General features: G+C 49.3%; 1 protein-coding gene across 3 annotated transcripts in view; it reads right to left on the bottom strand.

Annotated features, from left to right (window-relative positions):
• Nucleotides 1–1,364: 1,364 nt before the first annotated feature.
• The window catches only part of LOC125950992 (connectin-like), a 77,425-nt gene continuing 59,237 nt past the window's right edge, over nt 1,365–19,552 (bottom strand). For 2 of the 3 annotated variants that reach the window (XM_049679451.1, XM_049679450.1), the window contains 4 exons: nt 18,912–19,092; nt 7,584–8,523; nt 7,270–7,486; nt 1,365–2,828 (listed from right to left, as the gene is read on the bottom strand). In XM_049679451.1, the coding sequence (XP_049535408.1) occupies nt 2,218–2,828; nt 7,270–7,486; nt 7,584–8,477 (1,722 nt within the window). In that variant the 5' untranslated portion in view covers nt 8,478–8,523; nt 18,912–19,092 and the 3' untranslated portion in view covers nt 1,365–2,217. The remainder of the gene's footprint in view (nt 2,829–7,269; nt 7,487–7,583; nt 8,524–18,911; nt 19,093–19,552) is intronic. The other variant, XM_049679452.1, reaches the window with a different exon arrangement.

Genomic DNA, 19,552 nt, shown 5'->3' with positions numbered 1-19,552 from the left:
ACATAACCAAGCGGGGAGTTCAGTATGACTCCGGGCACACACACTGTGGAGGCTACAAGATGGTGTTGGCACGGTGTAGCCAGTGTGTAAGCCTTCATCTGCTTTATGCAATCGATAGGCTCCAACAGGCACACAAGGCGCCAAGGGCGCTGAAGCATTTGAGTAAAAAAGAAAATGGTGGCTGCTTGGGGAAGTTCGGTGGCTGGTGCGGCGTCGTTGGTTTATGTTTTCTCGTTTTACACTTTTTACGATGCAGTTAAACGCGATGTGCGCTTACGTACTTCGTTATTTTATTAACAGCTCGCTTGCTCGCTCGCTCGCTCACTCTCGCCTGCGCTCCGGAAGTCTGTTGAACATCTCAAGTCCCGGGACCGTTCTTGGGGCTGCTTCTTTCGCTCCGGGGTTGGTCTCCATTTTTTTTATGGTAGCGCCTTGTTTTGCGCCACACACACAACGAGGGACCAGCAGAGGTTGCAGCGTGTGTTGTTGCCATTGCATAGGCGTCCGGACTTCCGGCGTGCTTACAGGGTCTCTACTGCCAACGGTTGACGGTGCACGGTGTAATGGAGCTGCGACTCGTCACCGGGTGCGCATGTAAATTACGGTTTTTGATGACATGATTCATGTTGTCGGTGCCCGGGAAAAGGGGGTGAAGTATGGAAATGGGTTTTTCCAACCCTTAGCAACATGGGATACAAAACATGGGTTAACGGTCGTACCCGTACCCGGGGAAAAAAAGTTAATTTCATATCGCGCGAACTCAAGGCCGGGTGGGTGTGAGCACGGGTTGATGAGCTGCCAAAGAGGCACTTCCGGCACCTCCCTTCACATTTCGTCGGGGCGCACGTGCCATGTGTGTTTAATTAATCAAATAGCTTAGCTAACGATTTGCTGGAAAATCAAAAGTTGCTTCGCTCGAACAAGCCACAAGGAACACCGGAGTTGTTTCTTGTCGTTGCACCCTTGTCAAGGGGTGGAAAGAGGTGTTTTAAACAGCCCCTTCCAAAAAAGGGGGGGAAGAGAAAATGTAAAATGATGTTAAACAGCCAAATGGCTACGACGCTGGAATGCTAATGCATCGTCCCTACCGGAGTACAGAAGAAAGCTTCGAGAAAAGCATAAACCATTTGCCGGGTTTACGGAGGCAGAACGATAAAAAAGTCCTACCCATTCCTTCGGCACTTTACTGATAATCACATCTTGGCCGGGAGCGAGCTCACGCGACAAAATCCTTCCTTGAAGCTGGTTGTTGGTTGGTGCTTTAGAGTAGGATTGTAAAAATGGTTGCACCAACGGTTTACCACGAAGCTGTTGTGTCGATGGTCAGCGCAAAAGTGTTGGACGCAGCACATGAACAAATGGACGCAGCACATGAATGATTGAGTGGACAACGTGGATAGAGTGGATTGCATCCCTTTGCTCCTGCGGCTGCCGCTCGTTCCGGTTGATATTTACATCGAGTAGTTGTTGATGTGGTTGTATGTGTCCTTGCGTGTGTGTACGTGTGCCAATGATGGCATCTGGTCAATCGAACAGTTTCATTGTGCTGAGAGCTTTGTGTGCTGCTGTTTCCTTTTTCCCTTTTTTCACTCACACACGCACAGAGTTGTGTCTATTTACATGCTTTGCCCAAATGCTTTGAGGGCGCTTCTGGTGAGCTGGACCACCCTAAACCTAGCGGTAAATTGTGGGAAAGGACGGGGGGGCTTTTGACACACACACACACCCACTCTCTCCTACGCATCTCGCTCATATGCTGCTTGCTGAGTGCCATTTTGTATGTTGTTTTTTTTTTGTCTATTTTTTTGTAAATTCGTTTTTCCTTCTAGATGATTTTATTTATCTACTTTGAATTTCCTTTGTTCGCCCGGCAGTCGGAACTCACCCATTCATCGTTCACGCGATCATTGATAAATGATAATTATTTACAATCAACCCGGCCCCGGGCTCAACCGGGCTCGGGCTCGGGCGCTAGCCTTGTGCTACTCCAACTCCAACAGCTCAGGGTTGGTTCACGATCACGAGGAAAGGAAAAAAGGGGAAACCTAATGATAACGCGGTTGGAAACGGAATAGCGAGTGTTAGTACCTTACTACAATCCACTGATCAGATGTTTCACTGTCGGACTTTTGCCCAAAACGGAACCAGCGTGTAGAGGGAGCCAACAAGAGAGAGAGCAACACAAGAGCGCACCAGAAATAACCGGGAGTAACACCACTAACATACCGCCAGCCGTCCGAGAAGTAGAACCACGATCATCCAGCCAGGAAACCGGTCCAGCCCGGCGGCACTCGTGGCCGTCACCGACGATCGCCAACCCATATCGAGTCCGATGGATTCTCGCGACAGTGGCAGTTCGGTCGGTTCGTCGAGCTCCTTGGGACAGGGCAGGATCGTGTCTTTCCTCAAGCTCATCAGCTTCACCGTCTGCAGACCAGCGTCAGTTGCCTTGTCACCATCGGCAGCAGCACCGACACCGGTACCGGCACCACCACCTGTTGCATCACCTGCCGATCGGGCCGAACTGAACTTCTTCTGGATGGCCACACTGGGTTTCGGTGGCCGATGATGGCCGCCCGTCTCGTCGTAGTAGTCGTGATCGATGATCAGCTCGTGCGCCGGTCCACGGCCGTAGTCCTTCAGATGGTTCGGTAGCAGCTGGTTCGGTGGTGCTGGCGGTAGCGCTGGACCACCGTAGATGAGGGAAATTCCCTTGAAGTCGTGCAAACACTCGATCTGCTGCAGTGCCTGCCGTAGCACATCGTTCTTGGTGCTGTTGCGCAGATCGAACAACCACAGCAGCCGACAGTCACAGATGAACCGGTTGTCTGGTTGGGCAAGAAGGCGAGAAAGAGAGAGCGGAAATGATGTGTTAGTCGCTTTAATTTGCATGTGAGTATTGTATTCAACTCTTCCGGTTCGTCTTCAGCTTCGTCGTGTCCTTGAGTACGGAGCCGTCAACAACAGATGGCAACATGTCGGCATATACTTTCGAATGATCTAGTACTCCGGGCGCTGTCAGTGACAGTAGCGTACAGGGTGTAGCCGACTATCGAGACCGAATTTTGACTTGTCAACCTGTCAAAATAGAACGCACTCACTCACTTCATCTCAACTCATAAACTCAGCTTCGAAGTGGCTACTTCATCCAGCGTGCCAGAAGTTCTACCCTGTACACCCAGAGGAATAGAGGGTAATGCCATTTCCTCGACCTCGACTTTGCAAACGTTGCGTTGAAAACCAACAGTCACCGAAACAGTTTTAAAGTTATTGCTGGGCTCTAAAATTCATTTCCTACCTCCGTACGCTCTGAGATGTTCACAGGGAGTGGAAGTTCTATTGAAGTTCGTCCGAGCCACGCACGCAAACCACTCAAAACACTAGCAACCGCCTTCGCGTCTGAATAAAAGATAAACCGACAAACATCGTCGGCATCGACGCAACGGCTCCACCGAAAGGCGTTCGTGCACCAGGTTTTTGGGGAGCGCCGTGCGGCAGACCAACAACTTCTGTTAGCCAACTTCTTGACAGCCCCTTGACAGGTTTGCCGCATACGCGCTCCAGGCCCGGTCCCGAAAGCTGACGTGGACCAACGGCATTCGACTCACGACCGCGCGCACTTTTGAGCGACGGCTCTCGAACCACGGCCCATGATTGAAGCGTCTGCGAAAGTCAAAATACCGACCGCCCGAGGATCTAGGTCGGAGGCGAAAATAGCTACTTTCGCAACATTTTTCGCGCCTTCCCGCAGCAGGAATTTGTTGGCAGAAGTGTTGCAGTTTGTGCGCACGAAGCCAAAAACTCCTTTGCGCTCTCCACCCGCTGGAAGGTGTCAGTTCGGTAATCCATCAATAAATCCCTGGAACAAACCCTTCCGCTGCAACTTTCAATCGAAGTTTGTGTGTGTGTGGCGCAGATGGTGGCGACTTCAACGAGCGAGTTCCGCAACTCCGTGGAAGAGGGGCTTCAGATAATTTTCGCTCAATCGCTTACCATCACTCTTGTCGTCGGGTGCAACGCGAAAGTGCAGAAGTTAAATTGACTCTCGGCCAGGCTAGGGGCCGTCCAAGTACGGACCAAGTTTTTAACTACCTCCCCCGGCCAGCCAGGAGTTTCTTCAGGGGGACTTCCAGACTTCCAGAGGGGTGCTCATAAAATGATTGATTTAAGTCGACCGCGACCACATAATGGCCACGCTGGCAGGCAGGGAGGCACTAATTTCCCAACAAATCCCGACAACATTCTGCCCCGCGCCGCGCCGCTGGCGCCGTGTAATGACCGAACAATGTCGGGCATTAATGGTTGCTGCCTCGGTAGCCTGCTGTCGTCTCCTTAACCGATACTTCAATCGCTTGTCAAAGCGGATTGTGGCGGGGAAACTGAAGGAAACTGCTGCAGAGGTTGCTTCATCACAACAAGACGCTTCACACTTGACGTAAATCATCATTAGCAGAAGCAGAAGCCGTGGAGCTGGTGCTGGAGCGAACTGAGGACTGAGGTCCGTACCTATCTACAGAGGTAGAACAACTTTTCACCTGTCCGCACCGCACCTCGGGGACCTCGGAAAGCTCTAAACCTCTTTCTCCCATGAGGGCACCTTTCGTCTTCGTCTTCGTCTTTTTTCAGGTGACCTAGCCTACATTTTACGGTTGCAACCATCAACAACAACAACAACAACAACAACAACAGCAAGCATCCGGAACCGTAGTGTAGGCGACTTCCAAGGTGGTGGAAGGGGACCCGAAAGTTTATTTAGCTTTTACGGCTAATGAAAATTTAAATGAACTCCGAAAGTATGTCCTACGGGACTGGGCATTGGGACCCCGGGAGAGATAAAGAAAGAGAGAGAAAGAGAGACAGAGAGCGAGAGACGGGGGCAACCAGAGCTAATGAATACGATGATTGATGGCAGTTTTTGGGGGATGTGAATTCATCGTTTTTCCCCGCCCCGTATTTTTTGGGATTTTGTTCATTTCCTTGTGTCCGATTACTCTGGTTTCTACCCTGTTTAGCCATTTTTGGGGGCCCCGTTGTAGGTTGGTAGTGACCTCGGCATCACTACGGCATCACTTTTGGATAGAGACACACCATCGCAAGGCATGAGGCCGGTCGGTCCCATCTGTCGGTCTGTCCAGTAAAAGTGACAGTCCATGGGGCGTCCATTGGAAACGTTCAACGGTAGATCATCACCCGAGGTTCCCGGGTAATTGTGATTGATGTACCAAGGCCTTTACGGTACGCGAGTCCTTTACGAGCCTGACACCGGTTCCACCACCGGAAAAGTTTTCAATTCACGATGGCCGCTGCAACCCATTTCAACGTCCAACGGTCCATACTGTGCTTGTGCGTGGTGAGACTGATGTGTTTCAAAAAGTGATCAAGCATCTGCCTTTTTGAGGGTCCAGAGGCAAAAGTGTTATGTTTGTTAATTAAAAAAATATAATTACACATCAGAACCACCCTTTTTTGCTCTCTCTCTTCCTCTCTTTCGCTCGCTTTCGCTGCCGCCAATTTATAATATTAACACAGTATGTGTGCATACGTGTGTATGTTGTGTGTTTGTATTCCATGATCGTGACCACCGCGCTTGACCCACGGCATCCTGCCACGGCCGGGGCGTCCGTTGACTTGCAAATAATGTGTTTAATGAATGAATGAAGTTGCAAATTATGCATTACTTTCCCCCTCGCCACTACCACCATCACCATCACCACATGAATATACATCTTTCGGAGCCCGTGAGCGGTCTATAATTGTTCGGATCATTTGCATCATCGGTGCCATCGCTGGTTTTTCGTTTGTTTGTTTTTTTCTTTTTCGTCCCATCCTTCGAGCTTTCGATCTGCACATCCCAATGAGAATACTGTCATCTGTGAGGTGCGTGTATGTGTGTGTGTGTGTGTGTGTGTGGTGGTCACTTGAAATGCCCTTTGATGTTCTGTCTGTTGCCTGTGGCGGCGGCAGCAAAAGCATCATCAAGCAGTAAGAAAAACTTCAATAAATAAATTACTGCCCGGACAAAAACGGGGTTCCAAGCGATAAATTACTTTAGCCGAGGGCACAAAGAGAGAGAGAACGAGTGAGAGAGAACGAGTGAGAGAGAAAAAGATAGAATCCCCCGAGGGGTTAAGGGTTACTTGTTATTAGCATATGCAATCATCGAGATCTCGTGTCTTGCGTGTGCGTACAGCTTAACGGTTAATAACATTCTCTTCCCATCGTGCAGCAGTACAATATGGAATTTTTCAAATTATTAAACAACACACACACGCATACACACAGCTGAAGGTGGTTTGGGGTCTTCATCATCATCATAAAGTATACATTTCAATTGCTGCCGCAAAATTCTTGCTTCTTGTACTGCCCTGCCCCCCAAATCCAATTATCCGGACCGTAGCACCGTCTCTAATTGCCTCCAGGACCGAAGCACAAAGCGTTCCGGTAATTTTAACCGGACCACCACCTCACCCCCGGGGTGGGGGTGACGTGACCTTATGTTTGCTAATGTCACCGGAGTTCGTAGACCCTTTCACGAAGAAGGATACGGGGTGGATGGAGGAGCAAGCAATAAAATTGAATAACTGAAACTGTGCCCCGGTCCCTGTGCCTTAATCGTACAGTGCGTTCTCTCTCGACCTTTTCCCGGCTTATCTCGGTAGCTCGGTCAATCGATTGGGGCACTAAGCATTAGCTTTTTATGCCTTTCTCTCTCTCTCTTGACAAAGACCATGGTCACACCCTACACCACCCTACAATAGTTCCAATAGGGGGTGGCGCATTGTTCCGGAGAACTTTTCTCCGGGAAAACTCCATTTCCAGTTTCCAAAAACCTCACTGGATTGTCGACTGAAGTGAAACGAAGGGTGCATAGGTGAGGAGGTGAGGATGATAAAATTTTATCCAACAAACAACAACACGGCCATCCCACCGTTAAGCTCTCTCCGGGGAGCGCTTCTGATTGGACTAGAACTACCCCAAAGGCCGCCGCCGATGCTGACGCTAAAGTCGTACAAGTTTTGCAGTCGCTGCGAGGGACTGGCGTGCCCTTGAGAAGGAGTCCCTCCCAATTGGCCAGTTTCCATTCTCAGTGAGCTTCAAATGAATCCCAATCACCCACGAAGCAACTCAATCCAAGTAGCCCTCTTTCGTTCGGCGCGTCTTCAAGTTCCGGGTCTGGCACTAAAATAAAAGACCCTCTTTTGCCACCCACCAGAGGGACTAATTGGGTTGTGCGGCGTGTTCGTACCCGGCCAGGGGGTTCCGGCTTACCTTTGAGATGAAGGATGGCCGTACTGTTGACGAGGTTGTCCATCAGCGGCAGGAAGTTGTTGTAGGTAATCGTTTCCAGCTGATTGGAGTTGAGATTGAGGTTAAGGACCGCCGGTACACCGGTGAAGATGCCACGCTCCAACCGCTTCAACCGATTGTTCTCGAGGTTCAGCTTCCGCAGATTGTTCAGTCCATCGAACGCCCGTGCTGACAGTTTCTGTACGAGATAGAGAGAGAGAGAGAGAGAGAAGAGAGAGCTATAGAGAGAGAGAGAGAGAGAGAGAAACACACGCACTGATTGGCGCATCTCATACCTCTATCTGGTTATGGTCAAGATCCAGCTCCTGAAGACTCCACAACTCCGCAAAGATCGTATCACCGATGAAGCTAAGACTGTTGGCCGTCAGCTTCAGTATCCGTAGATTGCCCAAACCCTTAAAAATCTCGCGCGTCAGCACGGTGATCTGGTTCGACTCAAGCTTCAACTCATCCAGTGCCGTCAAAAAAACGAACACATCATCATGCAGCATCGTCAGGTTGTTAAAATCAAGATTAAGCTTCCTCAAGGTAGGCAAATGCACCAACGCTTCCTTATCCAGCTCAATGATCTCGTTCCGCTCCAGATTGATCTCCTCCAGGTGCGGATGGTTAGCGAACGCGAACGGATGCACCAACCGGATCTGGTTCTTGTGAAGCGTCACGTTACGCAGCTCCGTCAGATTACCGAACGCATAATTCTGCAGATCCGGTATGACGCCATACTCGATCGTCAACTGTCGGAGGTACTTGAGCGTGTGCAGCACATCGGACGGTATGTACGCCAGGTTGCCAATCTTCTGTACCGTGATCTTGAGCTGCTCGAGTGTCGATTGCGTCTGGAAGGCGAGCCAGTTTGCGTCCTTGCGTGGTAGCTCCTTACTGAAGATCCAACAGTTCGCTTTCTGTGCCTTAACGTGAGGATCATCCGGTGAGCAGTGACATACCAGCTTCATCTCGCGATCCCCCGAACATAGGTTCATCAGAGGTGAAGGAATCACCATCGGGGGCATATTGTGATGCTGCTGCAGTTGCTGCTGCTGTTGTAACGTCGCTCCTTTGCTTTTTTTGGCATCCTTTTCCCGGTACCGGCTTTCGGTGGGACTTGTCACGATGCAGAGCACCAGCAGGGCCAGCGAGAGATGCCGATAAGCGGTAATAGTGGATGCCATTGTGTCTATGGGTTTACTCTGCAGTCCGGTTGTACTAACGATTAATCTGTCGATGAAAACGAGACAAGAGCAAAACGTCAGCATTAAACATCAAAACGCAAACCGAACTAAAGGGCTGGGAAAAAAAGGATAAACAAGCCTCGTATTAATGTGTCTGCATCGAACCGGAAAACTCGAACGGCTGGATTGGAATGTCAATAACGGGGACGCTTCGCGCTTGGAGCTGGGATTACACTCGACATTCGAGTGCTTTGCAAATGGTGCGCCTGTGTCTGTGGCACTCCCCACAAACGATACCGTCCTTTTAATGAGGCCAATTATGGTCAAGTGTTTGTTGTTTTCCCCGTTTGTTATCAAAGCGAGAGAGAGAGAGTGAATGTATTTTTTTCCGTTGTTGGTTTCTCCCAGAACAATCCTTTGTTACGCAGAACAATCTCGTTACACTCACGCACACACACACCAATCAACAGTTCACAGTTGTTTGAACCGTTAATTTAAGTTGAATTTCCCGAACGCTTTCACATAAAACAATGTTTCGAAGCGATCGAAGTGGAAATGCTGTTTCATGTGCGAGCGATAAATGCATGAGAGGTGGTGGTGGGGCACGCACCATTCGTGGTCATTTATTTATCATTTACCCTTGATGCAATGTCCAGCCAACCGTATTTAAAACATTACGCCTCAGCTGGCACAAATTGTGGCGAGACGTCTAATGGGGTAAGGTTCAGACGGATCTGCTGACGTTGCGGTCGGTAAAATTGTGTCAGATTTTTCATGCGTCCCTTGGCGTCGTCGTTGCACCAGAGGTTGGTTTCACGTTGCCAACGGTTTATGCTCCCGCTTCCGAAAGCTAATGCCAGCAGCTACATCATTTCCTCTTCGCTCATCGATAGCGACAAATGGAGTGCGCTTGTTACAAACACACGGACACGAACTACGACATTGTGTAGACGATAAGAAGCTATGATAGAAAGCAAACAAAGAGGAGGAGAAGGAAGAAAAAGGGCTGCGAAAGTCGAAGCTAGAAGAAAGTCAGACAACCGCAGCGCCAGCGGCTTTACTGTCGAAGTAATTTCCCGTTTGCGAGACTCGGTGGCGCCACTCGGGCCTTGGTTGCTTGGATGCCGAGCATATGGTGCTGGTGAACGCTGCTTCACCGCGATGACGCAGGATTTGCTGCCGGGGCAAAGGACATCGCCATCAAGTGGTACTACTTAACCGCGTAATAACCGCGCAGCAGAATGCGTGGTCATGGAAAAAAAGCGAACGGAACGGAAATGGCCAACGACAGCATTGCGTGTGTGTGTGCGAAGTCCCAGCACACAGTGGATTGTGGGTGTTCTTTGGGTTTTTCCCCACTTTTTTTCTGTTGTTTTCTATGCTGTCTGCAATGTAGAACGTAGCGAATATGAAATTTTCCGAAAATCGAAATCGCCAATCGAGAATCGGTGAGCGCCGCATGGTCCGCAGATCAATGACAAAAGATGGAGGAAAATGGGAAGGATGAAGAGGAGGGTTCACCTTTTATTCCCCCGCTCGGCAACTCGTGGAACTCGTGGAAGACAAACGATGGAACGTGGAAAATTGGAGCGAACAAAATTAACTTTTCACCAATCTCCTTTCTGGCGCGCTGGGTGCTCGACGTTTTCGTGAACGAGTCGCTCCGGGTGGTGGTGGTGGTGGCCACACCGTGGATTTGCCCACACGAAACTGGGGATTCTTTTTCTGTCCTGTTTTTGCCCGGAGCATAATACGCCGACACAGTGGCCACTGTTTTTTTTTTTTTCGTTACACCCACGTTCCGCTCAATCTCCCAAACCACCAAACGGCTGCAAGAAGCAGGTCACCGGAGCGCCACTTCCGGACAAGAAGAACGGTCACCGTGAGGGAAAAAGCGGTCGAAAATAATCGTATTACAGCAGCGCGATCAAATTGTAATAGAACTTGAAATGTCTTCACTGTCCGGGACCGAAAACCCGAAGCGAGGAACTGGAACCCGGACCGGACCAGCGCCAATGCCGGCGTTGAAATATGGCGGCTCATTTACACTTTATTCTCTTCCAATTACGCATCAACCCGGCACTCGAGACCGTATGGAGAGCTTCTGCTGCTGCTGCTGCTGCTGCTGCTGCTCGTTCGTTCGCTCACTTCCGGCTTCGCTTTCGATTGGACCGGAAAACGTCTCGCGATGGTGAGCTTAAATGTAAATCAACCTGAACAATAGTTCCCGGAACAACCCGAAGGCCCCTAGAAGGCCCTCTGTTAACGAAAGGAGTCAAATCACTGGCTACTAGATGGATAGACGGTCCTCCTCCGATCATCCCACCAGCATCTCGCTGGGTTTATTTATCATTCGCTGCTACTCCGCAAACCGGAAGGAAGCTCTCATCCTCCGCATGACCACAACAGGCCCCATTGTTTGTCTGTTCTATCATGTTGGCCCGTCGGTTAGGCGTGGAATTGAATCGTCATCCTTCGACTCCGGCCTCGTGAAACAAACCGATTCCGAATCGATCGAAACAGCGGCGGTCGAAGAAGAAGAAAAAATATTTGTCTTTCCAGGCTTACGATGGCCGCGAGCGCGCGGCCAAGACCCACGGACGGACGATGCGAATGACTTGGTAGCTTCGCTTCGAGGCGGTTGAAAAGCGCTACATTTTACGCAGGACCTTCTGCTGCTGCTGCTGCTGCTGCTGCTATTCGTGATAACTCGTTCTGCCTGGAATCGTTTCCAATATTCTTTCCGGTAGGCTCCCGGGAGTATGGCCACCGAACGAGAGATCGAGGGGGTTATTTCTTCGCTTTTCCTTATGCCGGCATTTAGGAGGGGGGCTTCTACTCGCCGGTTGCCGGGAATGATAAATATTCCAAGCGAAGTGGCAGAGAAACCTCCCAGACAATCGACATAAGATGAGCAGTCAAACGATGATTGAGCATAAAACCCCCAACCCCCACCAGCGGGGGGGAAAGCCGCTGGTGGAATAACACGAAACGCAAATAAAAACATAAATAAACCGTGGGCCCGGGACTCGCCAGAGCCAGAAAACAAAGAAAAGCCGCTGGCGCTTTCCCTGATGGTCCTTGGGCCAGGCCAGGCCAGGCGCAGAAATGGCTACCAGGGATGCGGTGTGCCTCGGGATTGATTTATTTCCGGTGGTCATGGTGGTGGTGGTGGTAACCGAAACCGTTCTTGACTTTTTGCCATTCTCGACGTTGCTCCGGTCGGTCGGTCGGTCGGTTCAGGACCGGATCCAGCGCCCCGGCTAGCTCCCATGAGCTGGAGCCCTTGAGAAGAAGCTTAGAAATTGATGAAGTCATAGCGCATGACGGCTCGATACCAAGGCACGCGCGCGCCCGTGTGTGTGTGTTTCTGGGAGAATGCTTTTCGTTTGGCAACGGACCGGAGCGGAGCGGACATGCGAAGTTGCTGATTGATAACGCCCCCACCGCGGATCCACTGGGAGAATGAATTAATCAAGCGCAGGAAGTGAAAACTAATTAAATTACGACTGCAGTGCCCCGACAACCGACAAAAGCATATCATTAGCATCGGGAGCGTTATTAGCATAAATGGTGGCCTGCAATCGTTGCTATTTGGGGGGGTCAGTTGGTGGTGGTGGTGCGAAGATCGCGAAGATTACCGATTCCGGTGTGGGATTTAATGCGTCAGCGCAATGATGCTTCGAGTGGATCCGGATTTCGTGTTCGCTTGTCCGAGATAAAAGAAGCGTCATGACCGGCCATTAACAACCCTCCCCCGCCAGACAACAGTATGTAGTCGAAGTGAATTGATGGGAGATAAGCGGCTTGCTTCAATAAGTGTAGCAGGTTCTAGGTATTATTCAAGATGGCTGTGGAGGCTAGCTTCTTGTTTGTGTCCGGCATTTTGTCATGGTGCTGATCGACATGGTGAGTGAAATATTCCTTTCTGATTGAATGTTAATCTTCCTCGGGATTTTCCTCGTGATCCAGCAGGTGCTTCCAGCAAGACAAAACCGACCATTTGAGGCAGTTTTCATGCCGTCATCAAGTAGCCGGGATTTATTCTGGAAAATGAGTGAGTCATTTGGCACATCCAAGTGACAGGCGACAGACAGCGTATGACAGATGTGAGAGATGAAATCCGCAAAATGGATCCTTTCAAAGTGATTAAAAGGCATCGATAGAGATTGTGTTCCGGGTGGTTCGGATTACTTATTCCTCTGATCAGCAGCAGCAGCAGTGGCTCCCTAATGGTCTTCAAATTGTCACAAAGTCATCCCAAACCGGGGGGCTGCACCCATTATCTGCCTTTTGTGTCCGGCCAGTTGTAATCCACGCCATTTAGCATCATCCAAATCCCTATTCTCGTTCTCTCTCTCTCGCTCTCTCTGTCCAATAAAAAATGAGCAGCTCTTTCACAAATTCCCCGAACCGAACAAGAAAGCAAAAGCTCATAAAAAGCCACTCCGCACCGCTCCGCTCTGTTCCGCTCCGTTCGCGTCCGCAGACGTCTGTTGCACGGAGACACAAACTTTGGAAACCATCCGCCGGCACCATTCGATTGCATCCGTTCTGCCATTTGGTTACAAATGGCCGTATTAAGGATGCGATCGATGCATGGGCTGCATCCTCCAACTCCAGGCCCAGAAAGGAGAAAGGAACTGCGGAGACGGGACGAACGAACGGAAAGCGAATGGAAAACTATTATTGGATGCTAGTGGAAAAGAGCTGTTTTCCCGGCGCGTACCGTCCCATTATCATCGTCGTCATCGTCGTCATCGCCGCAGGACGACGGTGCCAGGTTTACATTTGCGATAAATATGAACCGTTGTCGTTGCGCGCCCGCCACAGCGCTTGGAATGCAATAAAATGGGTTCATAAAGCAAGGACGCGCTCGCCTGAATGTGTGTGTGCAGTGTCCTGCTGCTCCTGGTTTGATGATTGCACTTCACATGGTGCAGCGGACGCATAAAATGTGAATACTTTTCCCGGGCGCCACGTCGGACGCATTACTTTCCACCAGAATGTTTGTCCTTTGCAGCATTCCATCCCTTGAGACTCAGAACCCGGGCCCCGAGTGGAGGGTTTATTTATTTGTATGACAGTGAAGGCGATACCGATGACGGCGATGATGATGATGATGTGTGTGTGTGTGTGTCTATTGGAGGTGACCGAAGGGATGGGCAAACTTTCATAAACACAATTACTGAGCAATTTGGCATCGATCCACTGACATCCAGGGCCAGTTGCCAGTCAAATCCAGACCAGCCAGCCGAGCGAGCGAGCGAGTCGAGTAGTCGCGTAGTCCCGATGTCATTTTTACGATCCACCATCGAATGTGTGTCCTCTACCTTGACAATGGCCCTTGGATGGCCTCGCTATCTAACGCCAAAGTGGAGCTATTCAGCACCATTGCTGCTATTCTGCATCAATGCGTCGCTCTCTCTCTCTCTATCTCTGTCTCTCTTTTTCTCTATTCCCGATGGTCACTCTATGCAATTTTTGGACCAAATGGGGACATGAAGCACGTATGTGTGCTCGGCCACTGTATGTGTGTGTGTGTTTGCATAGAAGCAATGGAGCGAGAAGAACATTAAAAACAGTCATAAATTTCATGTTTTCGTCGCCACGTCGCCATGCTCATGGTATGCTCTGTCTATCTCTCTCTCTTTCTGTTTTTGGACATTGTACCTGAACCCGAGTAGCCGAGAAGCCCGTTGGGAAGCACTTGTCGCCGGTCCCGGTAACTCTGGGATACCGTGGCACACTTGAGTGGTTTAAATTGCGAAATTCATTAACAAAACTTTTGCACTTTGACTGTCCCGAAACAAAATTGCAATTTCCAGATCGGCGGACTCCTGCGGCTGAAGCACCGCAAACTAACTTGCCGCAAAAAAGGGGAGGCCAGTTTTCCGTTTTTTTTTTATCTCATTTCATTATCAATCCATTCGAACGGTCCAAACACCAACCACCGGTCACCCGGCAAATGATGGCCGCTTGGAGATTAATTTCGTGCGGCAATCGCGGTTCCAGCTTATGCTTAACAGCAAGAACAACGAACGGAACGACCTTCCCCGCCCGGTTGCCGTAGTCACGAATTAGGACGACAGTGGAGCGAGCTATTAAGGAACCCTGATGGGGTGGATGGGGGTGGAGGGTGGTGTCTCTCGATTGTATTGCCACACCCCAAAACAAAAACGCGAGGGCCAAAGGGGATCCTGCTCGTCGCTTACTTTGTGACTCACAAAAGGATGACCAATCATGCCGAAACCGTGCACACTATCTCGCCTCTAGTTTCGTCTCCAGCCACTCTCCAGCCTCTCCTCTCCACTCCTCTCCTCTTCGGGCCAAAAGACGCAGTGATATGCGGCCATTTACTGCAGTGTTATGATACTAGCGCCACCGGAACTAATGGCCACCGTGAGTCGTTTATTTTATTGTCCTTTTTCGGACGGAGCTCATTCAGCAGTGGGAAGAGGTTCGGGGAGGGATGTTAGTTTTATGGTTTTACGGCCGCACACAGCAGCGATGAAGGTTGGTTGCTTTCGCGAGCGCGCTCCATTGGCGCTCGAAAGTGCTGCTCCGTCCGGCAGACCGTGGCGTCCGTTCACCGTGTTTCGGTCTATAATTGCCAGCAAAAGGCTCTCCAGTGTCCGATTATCATCGGGCAAGGATTTACCTGGCCACCTGGCCACCTGGCCACCTAACCAGGTGCTGGTGCTGTGCATCGCAGCGAACAACAAACAATGGAGCGTTCCTTTCCTTTGGGGTGCCCATAGTTCGGGGCTCGGTCAGGGGCTCCAATTCCCGGGAACCCGAGGCCCAGATTGCTACTTTTTTGGTCATCCATGTTGCGCTCTCGCTCGCTTACTAGTGCACCTCTCTCGCTCTCTCTTTCTCTCGTGCACTGTCTGTAGAGACCAATAAACGTTTTCAATAAATTTGTCCTCCGGTCCTCACCACCGGGCTTGATGATGTTGCGTCCTTTGCGTGTCTCCTCTCTCTCTCTCTCTCTTTTCACCACCTAGAAAGTAGGCCTTGAGGGATGGCTTTGGCCTCCTTGGAATACCGGAAATTGCGAGCCGAATAGGACCGCTCCCGCTCCACTACTTGGAACACACCGATCACAAAACGGGTTTTTTTTCGGAACGTCGCGATCGTCGCATGAAAAAGGAAAAGAAGAAGAAGAAGAGACCAGCTCGAACCACTTAACGACCCCATTGGCCGTTCATCCGGTCGTCGGTTCCATGCGACTTGTCGGTGTAACGACGATGTCGACGCCACGCCACGCCACGCCCGGAAAACCCCGGAATTCATTCGGCATTCTGTTCCCGGACCACCTCGGTCCCGGCTATGGCCATGGCCGCATATAATTCCATTATATTTCACCTTGGGTCATCCTTGGGCACGCTCGAAGCACTTGACGTTCGAGTTTCCTCTTGATTTTCCCCAAGCGTTCGCGGTTTTCACTCTCTCTCTTTCTCTCTCTATTTCTCTTTTTCTTTCTCTTTTTCTCGCTCCGAATACGGATCCCTCGAAGCTCGCCACGGAACTCGAAGTCGAAGGAAGTGTCTGTATGTATGTGTGTGTGGTTGAGTGGAGTAGAAACAAAAGAGGGATCCACTTTTCCCGGGAACGGGGGTCTCTCGAGCATAATTCACGAGCGTCTCATGGCATGGCAACCGCGATGCCTATCGACCGGAACCGATCCGATCATCCGTGACCGGATCGGTTGCCGGTGGTTGTCCCCCCCCCCCACTCCCTACCCTCGGTTCATGATTTTTCTCCATTGCTGGCGGAGAACCGCACCGCTTTTGTCACTTTATTGAATTTCCATATTTTACCAGGTATCATCCCCTTTTCCATCCCCTGTTCCGTTCCGGTTTGCTGCCGGTATCCGGTTGCCCGACGAGGAGGTTGTCGGTTTTATCAATCATAATTGATTGCTCGGACACCGCCTGGGGGGCGGAGGGAGGGAATTCGCGTACCTCACGGACAAATCTGATTTCCCGAATCGTTTTGCATCTGTTTACCGATTGTTCGCCGGGTTCGTCGGCTCTTCGGCGGCTCCGTCTCCGGTTTTTGTTTAATTTACGTTATCGATACGATGGCAGAGCTCCTCTCCCTACCCTTACCCGCCTTGCTGCTGGCTGTTTGACCCTCTGTTCAAATACCGTAATTCAAACAGATCTTTAAGCAAAGATTGCCCATTCCAGACACATTATGGTTTTTGGGGTTTGAGGAGCCGTGTTTGAGATCGAGTGTCGGTCTCGTCGGTCGGCCAGATGAAGATGTTCTCAGACTAGAAGCAACGAAGCGCTATCAGTTCATTCCCCGGGGGGGAAATATGGTATCGAGATCTATGGAAATACTTAAACGAGGTTCTGAACACAGTTCAATACATCGTTACAATCACTTTAGACGTTCTCGAAGCTACTCGTAAAAAATCAAATTGCATCTCTATCGAATCCCTTGTTCACTAAATAGTTTGTAATGTCATGTTCAATTCCATTTAGAATACCGCGATTGTTCTGAGGATGGAAATCATGTCGAAAAATAGGTGGTAAAAATATTTGGATTCAATGACTACTAGATCGAACAGGTAATTTTTATTTTCTAGCGTGTGCACTGTGAGATTTTGAAACTTGAATTTGTCAAAACCATGGAAATCTGGCAATTAGTCTGTTTTTATTTAAAGCAGCTGCTCTATTAGCGTTATCATCTGCCGCGTTGGTTGACGTAGCATATTTGCATAATTATTCCGATTTTCAACCGTTTTATTATCCTTTGTCGTTAACAAAACGAGATCGCAGCAAGCCGGTTTGACAGTGCAGTTTCAAACCCGTAAATAAAAGTGACAGATCTTTCTCTAGAAATGTTTCTATGGCTATGATACATTTTTTGCGAATATAATATTGTCTGGACAAGTGGTAACAGATCAAACGAATGAAGAGAAATCAACAATCTTCATCGCTTGCTTGCTAGGTCTGCCTAATTAGTTAGGATTGGTGACCTTAAAATGTTGAAATTATTGTATTAGGTGTACAAATAGAAACTCGCCGTTTTCCCTTAACGAGTCTAGCAGCTGCAAATTAATCGATAAAAATATGCAAAACCCTGGTAATTACAGCTGGGGCATCTGTTCACAATTCTCCAAAATCTCGTTTGTTTATTTTCACCCTGCTTTGAGTTATTCATGTGCGAACATGGCGAAGTTTCAGCCGAATAAGTGCCATTTGCGGGAAGTGTTGCTTTTTGTGTTTCATACTAAAAAAAATGCAGCTGAAGCGCATCGAATGATAGTAAATGTTTATGGTGAAGCCTGCATTAGTGAAAGAATGCGTCGGGAGTGGTTTTGCAAGTTCAAAAATGGCGATTATGACGTGCCAGACAAGCAGTGTCCCACAAAGTTCGAAAATGCCTAATTGAACACTTTTCTGGAAGAAGATTCTTGTCAAACGCAACAGGAACTTGCAGACTTATTGTGCGTGACGTAACAAGCAATATCGCATCGGCTAAAAGTCCTGGGAATGATCCAGAAACTAGGATACTGGGTGCCGCACGATTTGAAGCCGAGGGACATCGAACGGCTTCGAAGACGGAAGTCATGAAAACATACCTGGAAACATTAAAATGGCACATACTATCCCCCCCGCTGTACTCTCCAGACATCGCTTCATCAGACTACTATCTCTTCCGATCGATGACGCATGACCTGGCCGAGCAGCGCTTCCGTTCTTTCGAGGACACCCAAAATTGGATCCATGCATGGATCGCGTCGAAAGATGAACAATTTTTCCCACAAGGAACTCAAAAGCTGCCCAAATTGTAGGGAAAAGTTGTGGCTAACTATGGCAATTACTTTGAAGAATGAGTTTGTGAGGAGTTTTTTACAATAAAGCCTCAAATCTTGAGAAAAAACGGCGAGTTTCTATTTGTACACCTGATATAAACACCAAATTTTTATGCTATAGAGCCCATTTCAAGCTTTAGTAAAGTTCGTGACATGCAGTATTAGATATTTTCAAAATATTATGAAAAGCAATAAAAAAGATATATAATTTTCACAAATCTATCTGGCAGTTTGTTCATTTTCTATTTTATAATGCTTGATAATTATCTAGTGAAACCATACAATTAGGCATAGAATCCGAGTGGCTGGTTATAGAAAAAAGCAGCCAAGCATCTTATCGGAGTGATTGCGACCTTGTATCCATTTGGATATTCGAAATCCCCTCCATTGCTGAACATCTCCCATAAGACCGAACGCTTTTGTTCCAAAAACCATAGATCCCGGGGAAGGGCTTTGGAATTCCGTCATCCCACGAAGGCCATACCGGTTCGCATACCGATCGAAGCAAATCATTGAAACTCCCTTAACGTCGGAGATGACGACGACGACGACGACGACGACGGTGGGAGTAGTACCATTGTCTGCATACCATAACTTACCGAATGCCGGGGATTTTCAGGGCCGGGGATCCAGCGCCAACAGTGATTTCCTTCCTCGACTTCCTTCGATTCGGACGAGGAGCTGCTGCTCCCAAAGGCTTAACCGGAGCCCGGATGGTGGGCGGCGGTCGGTCTTAGCGAGTAATTGATTCTACCGATTTGCCGACGTTAATTAACATGTCTGTAAGCGTAAGACACAGAGAGAGAGAGAGAGAGAGAGAGGAGAGAAAGATGAGAAATTGGATAGAGAAGGCTGTAGCGGAAGCACTGTAAGTGTGTAACGTAGTGTAACCACCATCGAGAAGTGCCGGCCCAGCTCGGAAATTGCAGCGCAGAAGACAGCATTCCCGGTTGGAGGATTGGACTGCAAAATTGGGTCCCGGAGAGATCGGTACCGAGATCGAATGGGGCGAAGGTGGGATTACGATTGCATCACATCGAGAAAGAGTAATGTTTTAATTCCTTCCATTCCAAGCGAGCTCATTCATTTACACCACCACCAGCACACGTCTCAAGGCGACACCTTTGAACACCTCGCTCCAAGCCCCTTTGGAGCGAAGATATTAGGAGAAGGATATCCCTTCTCGATCCTCGGAGCCGCTCGTTAAGATGAAAAGAAGAAAACTTTTGCACTTTGCAGA

Source organism: Anopheles darlingi, chromosome 2 (assembly GCF_943734745.1).
Source record: "Anopheles darlingi chromosome 2, idAnoDarlMG_H_01, whole genome shotgun sequence".
Lineage (NCBI taxonomy): Eukaryota > Metazoa > Arthropoda > Insecta > Diptera > Culicidae > Anopheles > Anopheles darlingi.
Note: the sequence above shows the minus strand (reverse complement) of the source record. Positions and strands in the feature narration are given on the sequence as shown.